This window comes from Drosophila willistoni, chromosome 3R (assembly GCF_018902025.1).
Source record: "Drosophila willistoni isolate 14030-0811.24 chromosome 3R, UCI_dwil_1.1, whole genome shotgun sequence".
Taxonomy (NCBI): Eukaryota; Metazoa; Arthropoda; class Insecta; order Diptera; family Drosophilidae; genus Drosophila; species Drosophila willistoni.
In genome coordinates, this window is record NC_061086.1 from 573,953 (window position 1) to 597,826 (window position 23,874).

Here is a 23,874-nt window from a genome sequence, read left to right on the forward strand (position 1 = left end):
ATAATCTTTTCTTAAAAGTATAATTTTTGATTGATAAGTAAGCAAGCTAATCTCAGAGCTTGTAAGCACTAAATATTAAAACATTAATGAATATGTAAACTTCACGTGGACTTGGCTCAGTAAGATATGAAGCAAAGATAGTTCGTTTTGTTAAAGCGGTTTTGAATAAATTTAACAGTTGCCAAATAATTTAAGACCTTAGAAGTCGTGTAGTTTTTTAAAGGTTGCTTTGGAAAAGTTTGTATTCAGTTGCTAATTTTTGTTACATGCATGCTGGTACCCAAACGAATAACTTATATAAGGATTTTAATAAAATACGTCTTATTTAAAACCAACTGCCACTTCCTAATTTCGAGCTAAGTCCACCTATGCCCTTTCCCAATAAATTACCAACGCGCCCAGCTACTACGTTGGTCACAGCAGCAGCTTGCGCTGCCGCAATTTTTGGCTTTGGCAAACTTCGAGAAGCATTAGAACTAGCTTCTTCACCGCCGTCTTCCTCGTCTCCATCTCGTAGATCGTCATAGTGCCTGTATGATTGGATCAAAAACCACTCAAAATCTATGTTTCTAGGTAAAGATTCATCCAAGGCGCTACTTACTCATCTCCCTCGTTCACTTCGGGCATAGTTAAAGCGCATGTTGCTTCTTCGGTAGCCATGCGTTGCGCGATTCCTTGATATGCTTTAGAATTTAGCTTATCCTCGAGTATCCCTTGCAGTTCAAAATCGGAATATATTTTCTGCAAATTAAGTTTTAAAAAATATTAAATAGCGTGAGTTCAGCTGTGCCAAAGTAATTTTTTTTTATACCCTTGCAGAGGGTATTATAAAATTGGTCGGATGTTTGTAACACACAGAATGAGACGTTTCCGACCCCATAAATTATATATATATTCTTGATCAGCATGAGAAGCTGAGTCGATATAGCCATGTACGTCTTGACGCCGCCATCTTAAGAGCTATCTGCATGAAACTTGATATTTGAGCTACTTATAGCCCGGAGCAGATAAAGTATGAAAATTGTCAGGATCGGACCACTAAATCATATAGTAATAGAAGAAACATAGGTGAAGAAATTGCAGTATTCCTATGAAATTCACTAATATTTTTTTTTTTTGTAACGTTTAATATATATTTGTTGCCATTCCTTAAATTAGAGCCTAACAACAAGTTTGAGATATTTTTTTTAGTCTAGTACTTAAGATAAATCCTGGGGATATTGCAGGCGGCCCTAATCACTTGTTATTGGGTTGTTGTCATTTCTTTTAAGACGAGTTCAATTATTAGTTCGCGTAAGGCAATTGGCAAGAACATTTGGGTGTGCATCCAGTTTCGCAGAATACTTCAGTTGTTGAGTACCTATTTCAGATTTTACGCTAGGTATATATTTTTTTTTTTTTTTTTTTTTTTTTTTTTTTTTTTTTACAATAGCGGACGTTGACGATACTATGCGCAGTACGTTCAAGTGGCCAGTACGACACCAGAAACCCATAGTACGGCTCCGTAAGTCCAGATGGGTTTCAATACGGAGTTGTATAGGAGGACTTTATACTCCAGAAGTAGAGGGGACCGAGCATTGATGATCCAATGTAGGCTATTCGCTTTCAGTTTAAGCTGTGACTTTTTTGCTTCGATGTTAACTGTTGCGCCAAGTTAATCCTCTGTCTAGGTGGATGCCAAGGTAAGTGACATCCACGGCTTGAGGAACTGGTACGTTGTTTAGCATTAGAGCTGGACAGATTCTTCTGTTAAGCGTAAATGTAACATGTTTGCTTTTCTGCTCGTTGACCCGGATACGCCAGCTTGCTAGCCATTCCTCTAGCACCTTGAGGTGTTCCTCTAATTTTGCAGAGGCTTGTATTGGGCATTTGGATCTGCTGAGGATTGCCGTGTCATCGGCAAAAGTGGACGTTGTAAGTCCTAAACTCGTTGGTAAGTCTGCAGTGTACAGCAGGTAGAGCAATGGGCCGAGTACACTGCCTTGCGGTACACCGGCTCTGATTTCAAAATCAGCCGAGACGGAGCCATTACATCTTACAGCGAATTTCGTATTGTAAATAAAGATTCCATGAGTTTGTGGGTGTACTGTGGCAGTTTTTGCCGGATTTTGAACATCAGACCCTCCAGCCAAACTCTATCGAAAGCCTGGGCAACGTCGAGAAAGACAGCCGCACAGTATTCTTTTAGTTCGAATGCTGTTCGTATTTCGGATGTTATGCGATTGACTTGTTCAATTGTACCATGTTTTTCGCGGAAGCCAAACTGGTGTGAAGGGATTGTGTTCTCCGATGCCAGAAATGAGTTTAGTCGGATCCGCAGGACCTTTTCAAAAAGCTTCGAAAGACAAGGCAGCAAACTAATTGGCCTATAGGATGATGGCTGGGTTTTGTCCTTTCCCACTTTAGGAATCATGATGATAGTGGACTTTTTCCATGTTCTTGGGAAGTAGCCAATTTTTATTATAGCGTTGAACAGTTTGCAGATATATTGTATTGCAATGATAGGGAGTTCTAGGATCATTTTCGGTGTGATTAGGTCATGGCCAGGGGCTTTTTTCGGCTTTATGTGGTTTTTAATAACTGCAGTGATCTCGTCCGATTGGAGTTCCGAGTACTCACTATCCGTTAATGTGTTCGAAGGGGGAAGTACAGATGAGTTTGATGTTGGATTTGGCTGGAAAACCATTTTAAGATGTGTGGCAAATACGGATGCCCTCTCTTCGTCACTGCGGGCCCATCCACCGGTTGGACTCCTTATCGGTAAAATTGTCTCTGTAGGAGCGCTTAAAGTTGGGTGGGCTTTCACAGAGGATGTTTAGTGCTGGTTGGACTGAGCTTTTCTATGTATTTCCTTTGAGCCCAGCTTTCCTCTTGTCTTAACGCCTTGGAGAGGTTGCGATTAGCATGCCTTAGGCGAAGTTTTGCTGCTGGTGAGCGAGTAATCTTCTTAGACGTCGTTTTTCCGCCGGTTCGTAGGCCTGTCAATAGGTTTAGTGTAAGAAGAGGCATGTGGAGTAGATACTCTTGCTGCAGCTCCCATTATCGACTCAAGTGCAGAGACGCACATATCAATGTCCTCTGCAGCATCCAGTTTCGGCGAACAGTCAATGTGGGCACTCATGTACATTTTAAATTTAAGCCAATTTGTTTTGTTGTTTGTAAGCCTATATGGGCGATCAAGTACTTGAGGTCTTGTTAATAATGTGAATAGCACTGGAGAGTGATCGGAAGTTAAATCTAGCAGTGTTTCCGCAGTGATCCGATTACGTGGAATCCTCTTGGTTACTGCGAAATCAATCAAGTCAGGCACTTTCTGTGGATCTGTGGGACAATAAGTAGGCCTACCCGGTGAGACGCAATCCATCTTATTGAGGGGGTTGATTATTGTGTTGTACAACTGCTTGCCTTTAGGATTTACCAGGCGAGATCCCCAGTGCGTATGTTTGGCGTTATAGTCCCCTGCTGCAATAAAGCGATCTACGAGTGTGTTAAAGAATAATTCCCTTTCAGAGATTGAGAAGCGTGGTGGGCAGTACAGGGCAACCAATGTAGTGTTGCCGCAGCTGGTTTGGACGGTTATAGCAGTTGCTTGTAGGTGTTGTGTTTCAAATCTGTGGAGGAACGAGTGTTCTATACGGTTTTTGATTAGGATACCAGTCCCGCCATGAGCTTTTCCGTCTGGATGGTTTGTTGCGTAGAAGGTATATTTTGGTATTTGAAAATTATTTTTTGATGTTAAATGTGTTTCCGAAATCAGCAAAACGTCGTTTGCGCCCGTTTAGGTGTGATTTGAGATCCTTGAAGACAGGACATCCTCTGTAGTTGGCCGTGTGGTTCCCTCCACAGTTGCTGCATAGCCTTAGTGCGACGTTGTGTCTGTCCTTGGTGCAAATTCCATCTTCATGATGTTCGCCGCAACCAACACACACTGACCTAAGATTGCAATTGTTAGAGGTGTGGTTGTATTCCTGGCAGTTTTTACACTGCGGTGGTTGGCGTCTCTTATGGGGCTCCTCTACGGTGATTCTTCTGTGCAATAGAAGCTGTAGGTTGTAGATCGGGTGCACTTCATTTGGCTTCGACCGCTTTGCATCAGGTTGGAGCTCGATTTTAAGAAGCGGCTGTGCGACTTTGTTCCTGTTGATGATGTTGACAACGGACTTGACCGCAAACCCTTTTTCGACCAACGCGTCTGCTATTTCTTGAGTAGGGACCGATGGCTCAATCCCCTTTAACACAACCTGGAGACCTTTACTGCTTTTTAGTTGGTAGGTATAGAAGTTGATGTTAGCATTACGGAGGTACTTTTCGATGATGCGGAAATTGTCCTCAGTTTGGGTTTGACATTTAATTTCTCTAATGTTACCACTATTGAGAGGGGTTACAACAAAGTTATTTGCCCCTACTACGATTCCCGCTAAGGGGTGCTACTCGTTCATTTGGTTTGGTTATTTTCGGCGTATTGCCACTTTTTTTCTTTTGCGGGCTTAGCTTCCGCTTAGTTATTTTAATATATCTATCCATTCCAGTTTGGACAGAAGTCGTTGGGTTTACTATTGTAGCTGACTCTGGGCGACTTGTCATTGTCGGCTTAAGGCAGGTCAATACTTCGGCAGACGTTGCAGTAGTTGCTGTCAACGAGCTGACGGTGCTGGTCGGTGCAATCGGTGACCCAGTTATCGATATTGATGGAGAAGCACACTGCTCTCTCCACGGTAAGTTGCTGTTGATTGCTGAGTGGCTGGCACTTTCAGTGTTATTGCTTACGTTAGCATTCAGTGGGGTCGGCGACACCACCGAAAAGTACGCGTTGTTGCGTTGGACCGAGATTCGACGCTCACGTTGTTGTTGTACAATTAGTTCTTGTAGCTGTTGCTGGTGGGGTACACGGCGGCAGTTGAATTGCGAAATTCACTAATATGATAGTAATATAAATGAAGTAAGTAAGTCGTCTCGCCGACTTAGGTATACCATACACCGGTAAAGCAAATATTTCAACTTTATTAAACAAATGCATTTTCACATGCTTCTTACAAGCATATCTTAGTATCTCGCTCACTCAATCATACGAGCACCCTAGCGCCCCCACCAGCCAACGGCCAACTCCGGCCTTATGGAAAAACGTTTATATGCATAACTCGACTGTTTTTGGTCCGATTTTGATCAAATTTGGTATTTTGCTAGATATTAGTATTAAATTTAAGTGTGCCAAATTTGATTGCACAAGGTAAAAAAATACGGGAGATAATCAAGTTATTCAAATTACGGGTGCGGAAAAGGGCGTGGCAAAATTTATATACATACAAAATGTGTTCATTTACTAAGCGAATATACATACCAAATATGGTGTCTCTAGCTGAAATAGTTTTTGAGATAAACGCTTTTTTTAAATTGCGGGGGCGGAAAGGGGCGTGGCAAAAATTTGAAATAAACTTGATCACTCTACATACTACAAGAGTCTACATACCAAATTTGGTGGCTCTAGCTCTAGGTGTTCATACGGACAGACGGACGGACGGACGGACAGTCGGACATGGCTAGATCGACTCGGTTGTTGATCCTGATCAAGAATATATATACTTTGTGGGGTCGGAGATGCTTCCTTCTGCCTGTTACATACATTTTGGCGACTTTAATATACCATTGGGTGTATGGTATAAAAAGCTGCCAAATATCAAAAAGAGTCTAATTACCATGTTCAGATAGACAATTCAAACAGCACATTTACGTCGAATTGTGAAAGAACGGAGGAAACCGATTTAAAAGTGGTAAGCGCAAAAGAGACAGATATAGTATACCCATGTGCGTCCAGAAACGATGCAGACCATGGTGAAATAACCTAAGGTGGTCTCGTCGGAAGCCGAAGCTTAACTTCAGCTCACTTACATCACCAGAATGTTGGCAGTTAAATTTGAAGACAGTGGTTCGAAACGTAACGATTAATTTTGAAACGTAACAGTCGATAGTTTTGCAAAGGTGGTACCGGACTTCGATGGGTCATCAATTCCAATTGGACAGTGGCTAAAGAATTTTGAAGAAAATGCGGAGGCATATCAGCTGAACGAGAAACAAAAGTATGTCAATGCACGTAATACCAGAGGGCCGGGGCTAACGTCGACCGCGTCAAAGTTTGTATACCCTTGCAACTTTTTTGGTAACTCTTTCCTTACCTATAGCCATCAAAGTGGCCAAACTTTTTATCTAAATAGGCTAATTTGCGAAGATATTGATCAAAGTCACTGTTTTCCACCGATCGTTTATATGGGAGCTATATGATATAGTTATCCGATCTTAATCAAATTTGGCATAGTCATTAATAGTTATGCTAAACTGAGATATATACATTTTTATGACAATTGCTTAAAAAGTAACGAAGTTATTGACAAAAGTCACTGTTTTCGAACGATCGTGCCTATGGGAGCTATATGATATAGTCACCCGATCTTGATCAAATTTGGCACAGACGTTTACAGGCGTAATAAACTCTCTAATATTAAATTTCTTAATAAATTAAATATTAAATTCTCTGAAAATAACGAAGTTGTTAAGAAAATTCACTGTTCGTGACTTTGGCGTTTGTATGGGAGCTATATGATATAGTGGTCCGATCCGGCTGAATCCGAGATATACAACCCCTGCAGTATATACAAGCCTACATTCAAAATTTCTACTCTGTAGCTCTAACGGTCTATGAGAAGTTTGCGTTGATCGAGACGGACAGACGGACATGGCTATTTGAACTCGTCTCGTCGTGCTGATCAAGAATATATATACTTTATATGGTCGGAGATGCTTACTTCTATGCGTTGCAAGGGTATAAAAATAAACTTTTAAGTAGGTCGATGGATTTGTTGGCAGTTCCGAAAAGCATGGAAAAGGTCGGTAAAAATGAGAAACGAATCAGTTCTCGAGTTACAAAGAATTCTGGAGGAAGAACTTTTAGATGGACTTCACAATGAGTGAAATCAAATAAGAGCAGAAGCAAGACAGCAAATACTAGAGGCACAGACCAGATACAAGCGCCATTACGACCAAAAACGCAAGCCATGCCATGGTTATTAGTTGGGCGACCTAGTAGCTATTAAAGTCACACAGTTCGTATCGGGCAAAAAGCTGTAGAATAAATTCATTGGTCGATACAAAATAATCTAAGTAAACATAAATGGTACGTATGAAGTCAAAAAATCTGCTGAATTTCAGGGTACAGTCGACTCTCGTTAATTCAAACCTGCGATAATTCGAACCTCTCTGTAATTCGAAGTTATCACGAGTCCCCTACAAAATCTCTTGATATTTCGAATTTTATCCATACATTTTTATACACTCGGTAATTCGAAAGAAAAAATCATTGCTACGTCGAGGTAATTCGAACTCATATGGTCAAACCCTCGATAATTCGGAGAGCTGTAACACCCTAAACGATACTCAACTGCTTTAAAAAATCGGGGTTTGTACAAGAAGATCAGGACAATTCGCAAATAATTATGGACATTAAAGAACCAACTATTGTACCAGTAGTTGACTTCAGCGGTGTACGTTTTTCTGAGTATGTTGAAGTGGATGAAGATGTTGCTGTCTCAGGATCACTAACCGATGGCGAAATTTTATCTCTGACCGATACAAATGAAACGGGCAACGATGAAGGCGAAGACGACATATCAGAACCTTTGGAATAAGTATCAGTTAAGGTAGCAAGAGCCTCATTTGAGAATTTACAAAGCTTTTGCCTACAAAACGAAACTGATGAAACAGCACTTTTTGTACTTTAAAAAATTATTGATAAGTCTGAGCACCAGCAATGTCCTCCAAAACAAACACTTATTAATAAGTTCTTTTCAAAGATTAATTAATTGACATTATAAATATGTAAAACATTAGCAGTTAAACAAAAACTTGATAATTCGAAATTTTATTTATTTTCACTCAAAAATTCGAACCATTTAATATTTCGAACTCTCGATAATTCGAAATATTTTAAAAGTCCCATGAATTTCGAATTAACGAGAGTCGACTGTACCAATCAGGATCATCTGAGGCAGATGATTTTCAGGATGACCAAATGTAGTGTCACATGGCATCATCAGTAGTAAGAAGAGAGAACGAGAGAAAGAACGATAGAGATCAGACGTATAAGCAGAAGCTGTACCAAAAGTTGCTTAAATTGTATTAAAAGTTGTTAAAGTCGTAAAGTTGCTCAAATTTGTTATGTCAAAGTTCTTTTTATCCTAATTTGTTCAACTGACTATTTTGCTATCTAACTATTAATAAACAACAATTATTTTATACGCACAATAATTCTTACATACATACCAAATTTGGTGTCTCTAGTTAGTATAGTGTTTGAAAAAATCGGAAACAACTAGATAACTGTACATACTACACGAGAATACATACAACCACTAACCATAGAACACATAGATGGGACAAACTCATGATTTTTTGATTGCAAACGCTAGCCTAGTCATGGAACCCCAGAGAACTTCGGGAAAACCCGAACGCTCTCACTCTCAATGAGAGCGTAAAATGGGGAGAGGGCAAAGCAGCTACGAAAAAATTTCAGTCTAGCACAGACTACCGAACGACGAAGGCAGGCCTACGTCGCTTGTGATTTCGTTCTGTCTATGTATGTGTACACTCGTCGGTACATGCTCAGGCTTCGTAGTGTGTGTGTGACGTGAAGTTGTACAACATCGCATTTCAATAGCTCGCTCGACCAAAATTTTTCATTTTCGACAAAACAGCGGCAATGCGAATAGGATATGCCCCTGTCGAAAGAATATCAAGAAATATTGGCATCAGCTACGTATGTATCCCGGTGGCTGTGCCGATAGAGTGTTTGCTTGGCAATAGGAATGTCGCTGGTTCGAATCCCAACTCGATTATCGTTAACGAAGTTTTTTTTTGTCTATTTTTTTTATTTATATAAAAATAAAAAAATAAAAATAAACAAAAGGAAAAAAAAACAAAATGAAAATAAATAAAAAAAAATCAAAAAGGAACACAATAAAAAATAGACAAAAAAAAACTTCGTTAACGATAATCGAGTTGGGATTCGAACCAGCGACATTCCTATTGCCAAGCAAACACTCTATCGGCACAGCCACCGGGATACATACGTGGCTGATGCCAATATTTCTTGATATTCTTTCGACAGGGGCATATCCTATTCGCATTGCCGCTTTTTTGTCGAAAATGAAAAATTTTGGTCGAGCGAGCTATTGAAATGCGATGTTGTACAACTTCACGTCACACACACACTACGAAGCCTGAGCATGTACCGACGAGTGTACACATACATAGACAGAACGAAATCACAAGCGACGTAGGCCTGCCTTCGTCGTTCGGTAGTCTGTGCTAGACTGAAATTTTTTCGTAGCTGCTTTGCCCTCTCCCCATTTTACGCTCTCATTGAGAGTGAGAGCGTTCGGGTTTTCCCGAAGTTCTCTGGGGTTCCATGACTAGGCTAGCGTTTGCAATCAAAAAATCATGAGTTTGTCCCATCTATGTGTTCTATGGTTAGTGATACAACATTTGGTATCTCTAGCTCTTATAGTCTCCGAGATCTACTGGTTCATACGGACGGATGGACATGGCTAGATCGTCTCGGCTGTTGATGCTGATCAAGAATATATATACTTTATGGGGTCGAAAAAGTGTCTTTCTGCCTGTTACATACATTTTAGAGGCTTTATTATACCATTTAGCCCTATGGGTGTATGGAATAATTTACATAGAACTGAATTTCTTACAAAATATACAAGCTAGAGACAAAAAATTTGGTATATACAATGCGCGCCACTTTAATAGGACACCTCTAAAGTCGATTTTCTATAATTCATTTCTCCTAAGCCAAGAAAACTATGAATATAATTTTTGTTTTCTTAAAAATTTTGTTTTATTACAGTAATTTGACGAAAATTTCAAAGTAATTTAAAAGTTGTAAGTAAACAAAAATAAGTGTTAACCAATAAGTAACAAATAAGTAACTTAAAATTGTGTAAGAATATTTCAATCGTCATCAAATAAAAATATTACTCAACATAAAAAAAAAAATATAAACCCCAGAGGGCCGGGGCTAACTTCCGCGTCAAAGTTTTGTATACCCCTGCTACTTTTTTGGAAACTCTTTAATTACCTATAGCCATCGAAGTCGAAAAACTAAAAATGCTAATGTTTGCGAAAGATCGGCCTACAATCTAAGCATAGGAAATAACGCAGATATTGATCAAAGTCAGTGTTTTCCACCGAACGTTCCTATGGGAGCTATATAATGTAGTTACCCGATCTTTTTCAAATTCTACAAAGTCACTAAGAGATACGTAAAACTGACAATTGAAAATTTGAAAGCAATCGCATTAAAAGTAACGAAGTTATTGACGAAAGTCACTGTTCTCGACTGTTTTCCTGTTTCAAGGGTATAATAAAATATCAAAGAAGCTAACTTTGGATGTGCCGAAGTTTATGTACCCTTGCAATCCTTGGCCATAATATGTTCCAAACTCTTTTTCTGTGTATCATCAATTCTTCAATGCACAGTCGAAACTTTCCAAATATCATTTCCATTTCTTTTTCTTCCCCATGCATGATTGGCACGCATACACGCATATTTACGTAGCGTTGTGTCAGTGTGTGTATGCGTGTGATAGCTGCTCTGTTGATTTCCAGCAATGAGCCGATTTATATTGACTGTAACTTGTGTTATATTTATCAGATCTGATTGAAGTTTCGGGGTCTGATGTTAGTTTTAGCATTTTGAACGAAAAATTTTAAAACTGTGAATTTTTTTAAAAAACGAATTGCACACCCTAAGTTAATACATTTTGGAAGCTATTTTAGTTAACAACGATTAAAATTAAAAATTTAATCAATGTTTTTAAAACCATTTCTTGTCGAAAAAAATTTATTTTTGAGATTAAAAATTACATAATCCCAAAGTCTAAGTTTATTATTGAAATTTATGCTATCAAAATGCGATCTTATGACACCTATCACTTTTTGGATCGTGCTATTATATTTCAAGATAATTCGACTGCGCCGTGTTGCCCCATGCGCCGATTAGCCCCACTCTCAGAAAGAGCAAAGAATGCTTGAAACTAGAAACTAATTGTTCAAAATTTTCGCCGCTTTTGCCCCGGAAAATAAAACTGATTTGCTTAAAGACTATAACAGCCAGAGACATTTAATTTGCTATGTATATTCGCTTAATAGACGTGCAAATACTGGTTATTTAAAAATTTAACCATGCCTACTTCCGCCCCCGCAAATTTAATAAAGCAGATTTTTAGATTTTAGTATGCGCGCAGATTATGATTTTTTAAATATTGCGACAAGGCCAACGCACGCACTCACGAAAAAAACCGATTGCATCCCGCAATTGTTTGACTATCGTGATTAAATTCGCGGACAAATTAATCTTATTTATTCCTGACGCGTGTAAACACAATTTAATAGACATATGTATGTACATTTGGTTTTCGAAATTTGAAGTATTTGTCAGCTACACAACTTACTTTATTTTGATACAGTTTAACTTTAAGATTGCTGAATTCATATTTTGTAATAACTTCGGTAAATATTTACTTACGTTACGCGGGCCCAAAACAGCCTTAAAGTACATAAATTTGGTATCAAACGAAAGAGAAAAATTCCACGAGCACGACTTCAGATGCGCCTTGGCGATTTATTATGTAGTTTTTGTGCAATTAACAAAAGAAAAACCATGTTTTTAGCGGGATTATAGCTAAAAGTAGCTGTTTCCGCCTAAAAGAAGCTGTCAAATTTTGAGATAGCGTTGCCAGATGCCAAATGTCGGATACTCGAATACGCGCGCTTTTTGAAACTTTTGTTCGCACTATTCTCAACAATCGAAAATATTGTTGAGTTTACATTATTTCTTGATTTTAGAGAACAAATATAGTTCAGAATACAATATTCGGCTGCCAGAGCAGCGGAATATTCCTGAATTTTATACTTTAGAGTAAAATATTTAGCTGCCAGGGCGGTCAAACAACGCGCCAAATAAAAAATAGCATTTGCCAACACTAAAATCTCGAGTAGCTTAAGTAAATATTTACCATCGACAGCGTTGCAGCCAGCTTAATATGTCGTTGCTTGAAATCCACAGAGCAGCTGTTCACACGCATACACACACAGACGCAACGCTACATAAACTCAATGTGTATGCGTGCCAATCGCAGCATGCAGCTTAGTGAACAAGAAAACCACAAAATGGAAATGATATTTGGAAGGTTTTGTCTTCACTGATGAATTGATGATACAGATATAGTTTGGAACATGTAAAAATATTATGGCCAAGGAGTGCAAGTATATAAACTTCGGCACAGCAAAAGTTAGCTTCTTTGGTTTTTATACCATACACCCATAGGGTGAAATGGTATATTAAAGTCGCCAAAATTTATGTAACAGGCAGAAGGAAGCTTCTCCGACCCCACAAAGAATATATATTCTTGATCAGGATCAACAACCGATCTAGCCATGTCCGTCCGTCTGTATGAACAAGCAGATCTCGGAGACTATAAGAGCTAGAGCCACCAAATTTGGTATGTAGACTCGTGTAGTATGTAAATGTATAGAGTTAATTGGAATTTGGGCCACGCCCCCAGAACTTACATAAAACTGTTTTTCTTAAAAAGTATAGCAGATAGAGACATCAAATTTGGTTTACATACTCGTTTTGTTAGCGCCCAGAAAATGATTGTTCCAACTTTTGGCCACACCCCCTTCCGCACCCGGAATTTACAAACAACAGATTTTCTTTCAAACTATGAAAGCTACCGACTTTAAATTTGGTATGTAAGCTAGCTTAATAGACGTGCAGATATTGACTATTTAAAAATTTTGCCACGCCATTTCCGCCCCCGCAAATTAAACAAAACTGATTTTCTCGAAAACTAACAAAGCTAAAGTCACCAAATTTAGTATGTATACTGGCTTAGTATGCGCGCAGAATACATATATTTTAATATGTTGCCACGCCCACTTCCGCCTCCATAATTGAGAAAAAACCGATTGGCTCTTGCAATTTTTTGACCATCGCGATCAAATTTGGCAGACTATTTAATCTTATCTATTTCTATCAAACTACCAAATTTGATTGAAATCGGACTAGAAACATGCAAAATATACGTATGAACGTATTTTGCTACGCGATCCATAAGGGCAGAATTGGCCGTTGGCTAGTGGCGGCGCTAGAGTGCTCGTGTGTTTGTAGAGTGAGCGAGATAGCATATGCTATGAGGCTTGTTAAAACCATTTAATAGACATACATTTGGTTTTCGAAATTTTAAATATTTGTTTCACCTGGTGTATATGGTATACCCAAGTCGGCGAGACGACTTACTTCATTTTTTATTACTAATGCATTAAATAATACTCATTGAAGACTAAACTTTTATACCGAGGGCCGAAAAATTGCTAAAAGCTATAACTATAGTATCTGAAAATATGAAATGTGTAAATTTCCTTTGATTTAATTACCTTAATTATATGAGATATTGATGTAACTTGTGCATAATGTAGAGCATGATCCATGCGTTCTGAAAGCCAGTTCGACAGCATATTAACCTGATGAGAATACCATTGTTCAAAAAAATTTAGCGTCCATAGATCGTCACCAATCTTTCCTCTTATTTGATCCATGTTATTTCGAAAAAAATTGACATATCCTTGACCGAGATCCTTTCCTGAACTAGAGACATTCGTAAAGCTGAGAATCGAACCAATTAGGCTGCCCTCATCATAGCGGGCCAATTTTGACAAAGTCGACTCTAGCACTGACATAAGTTTACCGCTCAGCCCTTGTGTCATGGCTACATTCGCCTTGTCGATTTGATCGTCGATTTTTGCGTGAAATTTGTACTGCATGCAAAGAAAAAGATAATATTAAAATAAATTCTTACCCGACAACCATCGAACTATAAAAAATTCTATAAACTAATAAGTTATAGCGATATCTGTTGTCTCAATTATATCTCAACGATCAACAGTAATCAAATTCGTAGCTTGAGTTCCAGAACTTTTCAATTTGAAAAATTTCCTAATTTTGTTTACCATCAAAAATTTAGGTACATGTCTACTCGACTTACCAGATCAATACCATCAATAGTAGTTAGTTTAAAGCTTTGATTTTTAGCATCTAATATCACATTAACCATGGCGCACATCTCTGATGGAATAATATAGTCGGTTGATATGAAAGCGACATTCTTCTTTAACCACGACTGGAAAGAAGAATCCGTTCGTTGTATGCACTGTTCAATCATATCAACTGCCATCATTTTTAGTCTCTGCTCCAAGTGTTGTCGAAACTCCGCATCTGGCCAATGAAGGTCTCTTATAAATGATTGGAGTGCGTCAAGTTTCCAAAAGAGATCTTCGGATGTTGCGCAGCCATTTCTGAGTACAAAAACGTAAGTGTGAACATATAGATGGTAAAATTTTGATAGAATGGCAAATCATTTGCTCATTTTATTTTTTTTGTACATCTGTCTATTTACAGTTACACAAAAAATTACACATACTACTTTGTACTGTACTTTGTTTTCAATAAATTATATGTATGCAACTATTAATTGCTATTAAAATCTTGAATTCCATTAACTAGAGCTATAAACATTAATTGAACAAGTGAATAACTAATTAACTATATCTAGAACGCATACAAAATGGGCAATATTATGGTTGCAGTTGCAATTACGCGTATTTCGTGATATGCGAATGCATGGGCTAATAGCAATACCATTTTAAATACAAGTATGCGGAAAAAGAATTATTAAGAAATGCATAATAATTGGTGAAAAATAGACGAATCCAAATGCAAAGCCAATATATAGTAAGCTAAGAACATGTATGGAAATTATTGGGTAGGTGCTTCATTTAAAAACCTCATATCGTCTGCTGTAACAGCCACTGCGGATCGCCTGGGTAGCTTCGGAACATAGAAACTTATATGGTCTTTCTTGCCGCTGAGTAGTGCTGATGGGTTGAGTGCCGCTGTGTTGAGCGCCTGGGCTGCATTATTAAGTGCCGCAGGGTTCAAAGCAGCGTTTATCCTAAAGTTTCACAGAAAGGAAATTACAAGATATGAGGATCGTTGAAAATGCAGGAATGAATTATGAATCGAGTGAATTGGCACTGCTTAAATTATTCAGCTAATCGATAGGAAAATTTAAAATAATTTCTAAACAAATATTCCTTAATACCCTACAAAACAAACAGTTCTTCGTTCAAAAGTGTTTAGTAGCCCTTCTGCTACCTGAAATGCTTTTAATGGCATTTTGTATTAAGAGCCAATAAGTAAATAAATATTTGTCTGAATTAATTGTAATGAATACCGTAATAAGCCAAATTTAAAGAAGGTTTTGAAAGCGTTGTATTTATATACAGTGCACCCAAAAAAGATTTAAATTAAAATTGAATTGGAATAGTATTCACTTAATGCCCACCAATGTATGTATGGGTATGGGGTATGCTTAAGCGTTTCAGTGTTTTTTTTCAGATTATTTGCATTACTTACCCTTTGCTTTCCCAGCGTTCCTTCTCGAAACCTTTATGAATCGATTGGGCTATAGAAGATTCCATAAGATCCACATACCGCACAACCAATGGTGCAAATGTATCTCTGAGGTGCTGATGAAAGCGCCCGTTTCGCAAATTATCTTTAATATATGATAAAAGGTTAGGTAACTAATAAGTTCTTAAGTTATCTTTGCTATAAGAAAACCCAGAGAAAACCCAAACCGGGGCTAAATTCGGCCGTGAAAGAATTTCTTATACACTGACAAGTTTCTGTTATTCTTCTTTTACCCAAAGACGTCGAAACAAAAAAAAAATCGAAAAGGTCGAATTTTTATGAAGTAACGACCTATTACTATTTTATCGTTGGTTAATTGACAGCTAATTGATATAGTTATCTGATTTTGATCAAAGATGCCATAATTATAGTTTATTATGTGAGATAGAAAAGTCAATAACCTAGTTTGGTGATATTATTCAAACAATCAATCCTATGATCCAATTTGACATAGTGATTGACAGCTATGCTAAACACACCAATCTTAATATTTATAACAATAGATTCAAAAACAAAGAAGTTATATAGGTTTACAATCCCTGCAGTATGTATTTTTTTCAAAAATTATTTTTAATTTTTGATTTGGAACATTTGAAGAATTTTGTGTGAAAATAGAGTAAATCGGAGCAAAACTGCCAATAATATATTGCTTCAACGGCTCGACCTTCAGTGAAGAACTTTGAGTCGATATTTAATGAACGACGTTTTTCAAGCTAAGCCACAAACAATAAAAGGGCTCTTCAATAAAAATTATGAATTCTTCATCCAGAACTCGACTTACCATCCACTCTTAAGTAATCATTCAAAATTTGGAATAAAGGAAATGAGTCCCACGTATCTGGTGCTTGCTCTGAGAGTACTCGATCCATGTCAACAGCGAAAAGAGACCAAAATATTTCAGCATGTTCAACTAGCAGGTCGCTGAACCAAGCGAAAGCCTAAAGTGATAATAATGTTAAAAAGAATAATAGTTTAGTTTTAAATTTAACACTAGTTTTCTTTTCTCTCCCAATCGGGAAAAAATATATCATACAAATTTCACGGACAATTGTCTTACAAAATTTTCAAAAGGATAACATAATAAATCTAAATAACGAAGCAAACTGCTTTATTTATTATAATTTTACTTTTCGGACTTTAACATCAGCGAAACACAATTAATACTAGATAATTGCACACTAAAAAAGTTCGTTTGTAGTTCATTTAACGTTGTAACAATATACGGGGCAAAAATAAACAATATAATACTTTCTTATCTCCAAAGGTGCTTGTAACGTACATGCCGTGCATTGATGTAAGACAAAAAAATCAAGAGTACACTACTGTGGAGTAAATAATGATATCTATAACGTATTTTCGGCTTTTTTTATAAAAAAAATGTATGTAGTTATAAAATAAGATTTTTTTTGAAAGTCAGAACAAATAAACCATGGTACAGGTATCTGCCGCCTAAATAAATATTTTTTTTTTATAATACAAGGACGTGCGATTCAAAGTGCAAGGTGAAAAAGTCTTGTTTTGAGCGGGAGTAAATAGTTATGCAATAATTTCTGTTGCAATTAATTACTTCCTGATTATTACCAATTCATTTTTTTTAGTTTAGTTGCGACATTTCTCAAGTTAATAAATACATATGGCATAAAAAAAGAGTACAAGTGTAAGTAAGACTGTGCAAAAATTAGGCAACCAAAATGTAAAATACAACTGCTCAAAAAATTTAATACACACAAATTTATATAAACAATTTCATGCATTGAAATTACGTTTTCCAATATAAAACGCAGTTATAAGTTGTTTAAGGACAACTGATATTTGTCTTACATATGTACGTCTTTAATAATAAATGAATATGAACGTAATTTGCAGAATCTTCAAAATGTTGATTAAATAAGGTTGATTATTATTTTGTTCTGTTCTTATTTTGAAAGTGTTGGCAATTATTTCTTACTCAAACTTTTCATATTTATAATTGTTTATATACACATATGTATACATACATATAGCCCGTTCTTTGTTAAACGGAACAGGGATGTTTCCAAAAATTTTTTAAAGGCTTTTCAGTGAAGGTTCTTTTATGAAAAATTGCAATAAATTCTAAAAAAAAAAAAAAAAAAAACCTGGAATTAATTTTTGGGGAATCTCATTGAAGATAAAAGAAGTACCTAAAGAGGCTCTAGCATAGATTGATAAAATTCATCGTAGCGTATCCAAATTTATTTATATATCTTTTTAAATTTACTATTGAGTACCCAGGTCTTTTATGGAATTTATTATATTTTTCTTGTTTAAAGTGCTATAATAAGATCATTACTGAAAATACTTTAAAAAGAAATACATGAAAATCGACCCACGGGTATTTTGGATACAGCACTGTTCCGGTTGACAATGTAAGTAATACATATGTCTATATTATATAGTATATGTATATAAAAAAATGTTTAATAGTAATTTGAGTAATTAAATAAGTGAACTCCTATGCGATGCTGAAGTGGAAAGCTTTAATGGTTGCATGTGCGAGTGTAATTGGTTTCAGTTTGATTTCTAATACAAACACATTAATAACAGCGTTTCGAATTTTGAGAACAATAGATTGGAAGTATAAATACACTAATTGCCTAAGCAACTGTATAGAAAGTTTTCAGGAGATTATTCTATATTGAACGTAAGAATTTCATTAGTGCGATTGTACATTTTCAATTTAAACTTTGTTGAAGCTAGCAGTGTCAGCGAAGAAACCGTCTTCGCTTACATTGCTTTATAGCCACTTAAAGCAGATTGGTAAAACTAACAAAATAATCTTCAATTTAGCCTTGTGAATTTATACACCAATCTATTTTACCTGACGCCGATCAATGTGCAATGTATCAATGTATTAATATTTTAAAATATAAGAGATTGATTTTAGCTGATTCATATCTGTTTCAACTGGAGTACATGCCGTTGGTACTGGCGATGTGTAGACAGCATGTGTCGGCATACAGTATTTGAATGGTGCTGATCCATCGGTAGAACCTCCTCTCACTCCAGCATCCAATGTTGCCCTGGAGTTGATCGCCTGATCTCCTAAGCCTGTGGATGCATTTGATGTCTCGCCCGCGGTGTGTTCTTCTGTATCGTCACCAACTTCCTTAATAGTTTTCTTATCCACTTTGCGCAGCTAGATGGATCAGGCATATAAATACATACATACGTACTCATATATAAATATATGTATAGTATTACAATTGTATTCTTGTAGAAGGTATCAAAACTATCTGTGGTATTTTAATAAGGTATTTTTAATAACGCAGAGGGTCTTTTCAGTTCGTGTGGTACAACTAACACGAACTGAATTTTTACGTTAAATGTCATGTTTTTCAAAAACAACAGTAGAAATCGGTTTGCCAAGTTCTTTTTAGTGAGTTGTGTACTTTACGTTTGGTTTTTGGGAACTGTAGCACTATTTTTAAATTGATCATTTTTTTCAGTATATATATTCTATTTTAATAGTTTATTTTGCCTTAAGCAAAAATTTAATTTTTGTGAAGTCATTTATTACTAAATTATTGAATGATATCGTGTATTAGGAATATACAAAAAATAATCCAATCTTAAAGCTAGTGCAGAAACTTAATGACATAAATTATAATACCCTCTATACGTTTTAAATAAAATCTTCCTCCTTCATAAGATATTGATGGTATGAGTAACATATAGGCTTAGTTTTATAAAATACGAACATTGTTTTCTGTGTGTCTGAATTAATACTATTTGTGGTATATTTTTTAAATATAGGTGGATGTTTTTCTGCGTCCAGTTCAGCACCTCACGATGTTTTGTATACAAATGTAAACAGTGGCAAATAGATATATATTCATATGTATGTATATCTCACGGTTAAATAAAATACTTATGTACATCAATTCCTGAATGTTCGCTGAATTGTAAAATCATATTACACCAAAAATCACGTAGGTAAAACGTAAAAACTAAAAGTGTTACATACTGTGTAAGTATAGGATACATATACAGCAATATAAATAAATTTTGGCATGTGGATTGGTAGAAAAACTTACAACACATACAAACACGTATAATAAATACAAATAACAATCATATATAATACGCAGTCGAATAAAACGGACTTAAAGAAAATATAAAGTTGATATTACGATAGAAAATGTATTTTTAAATATTGACCTATAACAGTGTAGCGGTTTAATTTTGTAAATAAGACTAGTACATACATACGTATCTAGGTACACTGGCGGGTATGTAAACCGCACCAATTGAAAATTTTGTGTTTTTTTGTAATCATTCAAACAAAAATGAGAGAATAAGATTTCTTTTTAACAATAAGATAATTCACTAGGAAATAGACGAAATTTATTTCGTTAAACATTTTTTGTAGGCTCATCTCCGATGTAAGTTTTAGACCTCAATTCATTGTTTGAAAAGTAATGTTAAATGAAAATAAAAAAAATACTAATACGTTGTCACGCCCCTTTTAGCCTGTATAACTGTCATTATTCTCGACGTTATTAAATCAACAAAGACCCGCAGAGTATCCTCGGTGATAACGTTGTGCCAAACGTTTTCCAAGGACGAAATTACCTGCAACTTATTTTGCGGTTTCTTGTCTGCTACTGTTTGTTAATTTTCGTGCCATAAGTGCTTAATAGGGTTTAAGTCGGGCGAATTTCTCGGACAAGTTAAGTGAAATTCGTTTGTCCTATGTCACTTGTATTAACTTAAAAAAAAAGTCTGGTTAGAGATTACGACATATTGAAATTTAAATCGAACTTAGCCGGCTCGAGGTCAATCTTACAAAAGAAGATTATTTCAAATGCAACACACAAAAAGGTGAGCAGGTTCTCTGAATAGCTATTTCAAGAACTACCAAGTTCTATCATCAGCAGACTTTGCTAAAGAACTCCAGAATTGCAATAGCCATACCATGTCTTCAACGCTAAAACTAGTTGGGAATTACATTGCAACTAAATGAAGCAAAAAAAGTTGGCGAAGCCTACAATACCGAAGACTACCTTTTTGTGCATACCCTTAGGCGCTATGAAATATTAGTGTAAGAGCACTAACCATAAAATACATAGATGCGTCAAACTCAAGATTTTTTGATTACAAACGCTAGCCTGAGCCTGGAACCCCAGAGAACTTCGGCAAAAGCCGAACAGCCTAGAAACCCAGAGAGCGGCTGCAGCGGGAGCGAAAAACGTTCGCTCGCAGCAGTGTCGCTACGCATCGAAAATAATTCAGTCTGCCACAGATCGCAGAACGATGCGATCTGTCCGTCCGTCTGTGCGTATGCGTTTTACTCAGCCGTCTTAAGGGGTTACGCCACCCCTGAGGTCCAAAAAACAGGTGAAAAAATGAATTATTGCTGTGCGGCCAGTATACCATTTAGGAAAAAACTTTTATTATACACAGATTGAGGCTACTTTAAAGAATATTTTTTGAAAAAAAAAAAAAATTGTTTAAAACAAAATGGCGGAGATATGGGACGGCAAGTGCCACCATGATTTCAAAATCCTTGCAGGTGGGGTGTCAAATTTCTCGGCTAAACATCACCCGAAAAATCCAAAAAAAAATCTTGTTATTCAGGAAGGCTATGGCTATCCGCCCACGTAGGATTTTTTTTTTCAAATTTTATTTGGCAAAATGGCGGCTGTTTGAACAAAAAACGCCCTTTTTTGGAGGTCATTTTTGGCTAAAAAAATTCATAACTTCCAAACAGGACCTTAAATCAAAAAAATCCTACGTGGGCGGATACCCAACACTGTAAAGAATATGTGGTAAAAATTTAAGCCAAATCGGTCCAGTAGACTCGGAGATATTTGACACCCCGGTTAAAAAAAAGTAGTTTCGAGAAAAACGCAAAAGAAAAAAATTTACCGCGTCGGGGCCGACTCGGCCGCGCTCACTTCTAATTGTAATTTTTGCGAAAATGTTTTTTTTAGAGCTATATGATATAATGATTCTAAAGATCCTAAAGATTTTCATACTTTATCTTACCCGGGTAATAAAAAACCCTAAAAAAAAATTTCATCCCGATAGCTCTTAAGACGGCTGAGTAAAACGTATACGCACAGACTGACGGACAGATCGCTCCCGCTGTGGCCGCTCTCTGTTCCAGGCTGTTCGGCTTTTGCCGAAGTTCTCTGGGGTTCCAGGCTCAGGCTAGCGTTTGTAATCAAAAAATCTTGAGTTTGACGCATCTATGCATTCTATGGTTACTGGTAAGAGCTTCGCCATTAACAAACTAAATTCACGACCTGTTATTTTATACACGGTGTATTGTACCATATAGAAAAAAGGGTTTTTTTGGAATAAAAATTTCAAAGTAACGGCGTGCCTTCCGTTAGTGTTATCTGGTTAGAGATTACGACCTATGTATTGAAATTTAAATCGAACTTAGCCGGCTCGAGGTCAATCTTACAAAAAAAGATTATTTCAAAGGCAATACACTTAATAAAAGTAGAATAAAAAAGTAAATTAAACAAAAAAAAAAATCAAAGAAGCTAACATCGGCTATGCCGAAGTTTATATACCCTTGCAGTCCTTGGTAATAATAATTTTACATGTTCAAAATTTGTTTTCTGCAACTCAATTCATCAATATACAAACAAAACAATTTTACTCTCTATTTTACAATTTGTTGTTCTTCTTCCCTTATTCCCAAAGCAAAGCAACGCACGCATACACATACAGTTCATGTAGCGTTGCGTCTGTGTGTGTTATATTTATCCGATCACATTCAAATTTTGGGATCTGGGGTTTTATATCCAATATTATCACATATGTAAATTTCATAGCATACTCCGATTTTTATGAAAATGTTTCTTCTAGTTCTTCTAGAGCTATATGATATAGCAAATTACAAATAACTTTGTTGTAACCCCTCTCAATAGGGGTAACATTAAAGAAAATAAATGTCAAGCCCAAACTGAGGACAATTTCCGCATCATCGAAAAGTACCTCCGTAATGCTAACATCAACTTCTATACCTACCAACTAAAAAGCAGTAAAGGGCTCCAGGTTGTGTTAAAGGGGATTGAATAGCAGACGCGTTGGTCGAAAAAGGGTTTGCGGTCAAGTCCGTTGTCAACATCATCAACAGGAACAAAGTCGCACAGCCGCTCTTTAAAATCGAGCTCCAACCAGATGCAAAGCGGTCGAAGCCAAATGAAGTGCACCCGATCTACAACCTACAGCTTCTATTGCACAGAAGAATCACCGTAGAGGAGCCCCATAAGAGACGCCAACCACCGCAGTGTAAAAACTGCCAGGAATACAACCACACCTCTAACAATTGCAATCTTAGGTCAGTGTGTGTTGGCTGCGGCGAACATCATGAAGATGGAATTTGCACCAAGGACAGAAACAACGTCGCACTAAGACTATGCAGCAACTGTGGAGGGAACCACACGGCCAACTACAGAGGATGTCCTGTCTTCAAGGATCTTAAATCACACCTAAACGGGCGAAAACCCCCAGCTGGACTAAAAATCATCTTCAACGCCTCCAAAACTACACCGGAGGTCTTCTTCGCCAAGGCTGCTAGATCATTATGACGTTCATGCAAAACTGTATGCACGAACTGATGCGGAATCAAAACCTGCTTATCCAGAAGCTTATCGAGAATAAATAATGGCTTCCCTACGTCTATGTCTTTGGAATGCTAACGGCATCTCCAAGCACAAAAATGAACTGCAACTATTCCTAGACTCAAGTGAAATCGACGTTTTGCTGATTTCGGAAACACATTTAACATCAAAAAATAATTTTCAAATACCAAAATATACCTTCTACGCAACAAACCATCCAGACGGAAAAGCTCATGGCGGGACCGGTATCCTAATTAAAAACCGTATAAAACACTCGTTCCTCAACAGATTTGAAACACAGCACCTACAAGCAACTGCTATAACCGTCCAAACCAGCTGCGGCAACACTACATTGGTCGCCCTGTACTGCGCACCACGCTTCTCAATCTCGGAAAGGGAATTTACCGATTTCTTTAACACACTCGGAGATCGCTTCATTGCAGCAGGGGACTATAACTCGCCTGGTAAATCCTAAAGGCAAGCAGTTGTACAACACAATAGTCAACCCTCTCAATAAGATGGATTGCGTCTCACCGGGTAGGCCTACTTATTGGCCCACAGATCCACAGAAAGTGCCTGACTTGATTGATTTCGCAGTAACCAAGAGGATTCCACGTAATCGGATCACTGCGGAAACACTGCTAGATTTAACTTCCGATCACTCTCCAGTGCTATTCACAT

General features: G+C 37.0%; 1 protein-coding gene across 6 annotated transcripts in view; it reads right to left on the minus strand.

Moving 5' to 3' along the window:
• Positions 1 to 210: 210 nt before the first annotated feature.
• LOC6651596 (calcium-dependent secretion activator) overlaps positions 211 to 23,874 on the minus strand; it is an 84,448-nt gene continuing 60,784 nt past the window's right edge. For 2 of the 6 annotated variants that reach the window (XM_047012293.1, XM_047012340.1), the window contains 7 exons: positions 16,374 to 16,530; positions 15,536 to 15,677; positions 14,904 to 15,071; positions 14,106 to 14,415; positions 13,498 to 13,878; positions 602 to 741; positions 211 to 530 (listed from right to left, as the gene is read on the minus strand). In XM_047012293.1, the coding sequence (XP_046868249.1) occupies positions 326 to 530; positions 602 to 741; positions 13,498 to 13,878; positions 14,106 to 14,415; positions 14,904 to 15,071; positions 15,536 to 15,677; positions 16,374 to 16,530 (1,503 nt within the window). In that variant the 3' untranslated portion in view covers positions 211 to 325. Of the gene's footprint in view, positions 531 to 601; positions 742 to 13,497; positions 13,879 to 14,105; positions 14,416 to 14,903; positions 15,072 to 15,535; positions 15,678 to 16,373; positions 16,531 to 18,449; positions 18,750 to 23,874 lie in introns of those variants that run through there. The other 4 variants (XM_047012306.1, XM_023180690.2, XM_023180687.2 and 1 more) reach the window with 3 other exon arrangements.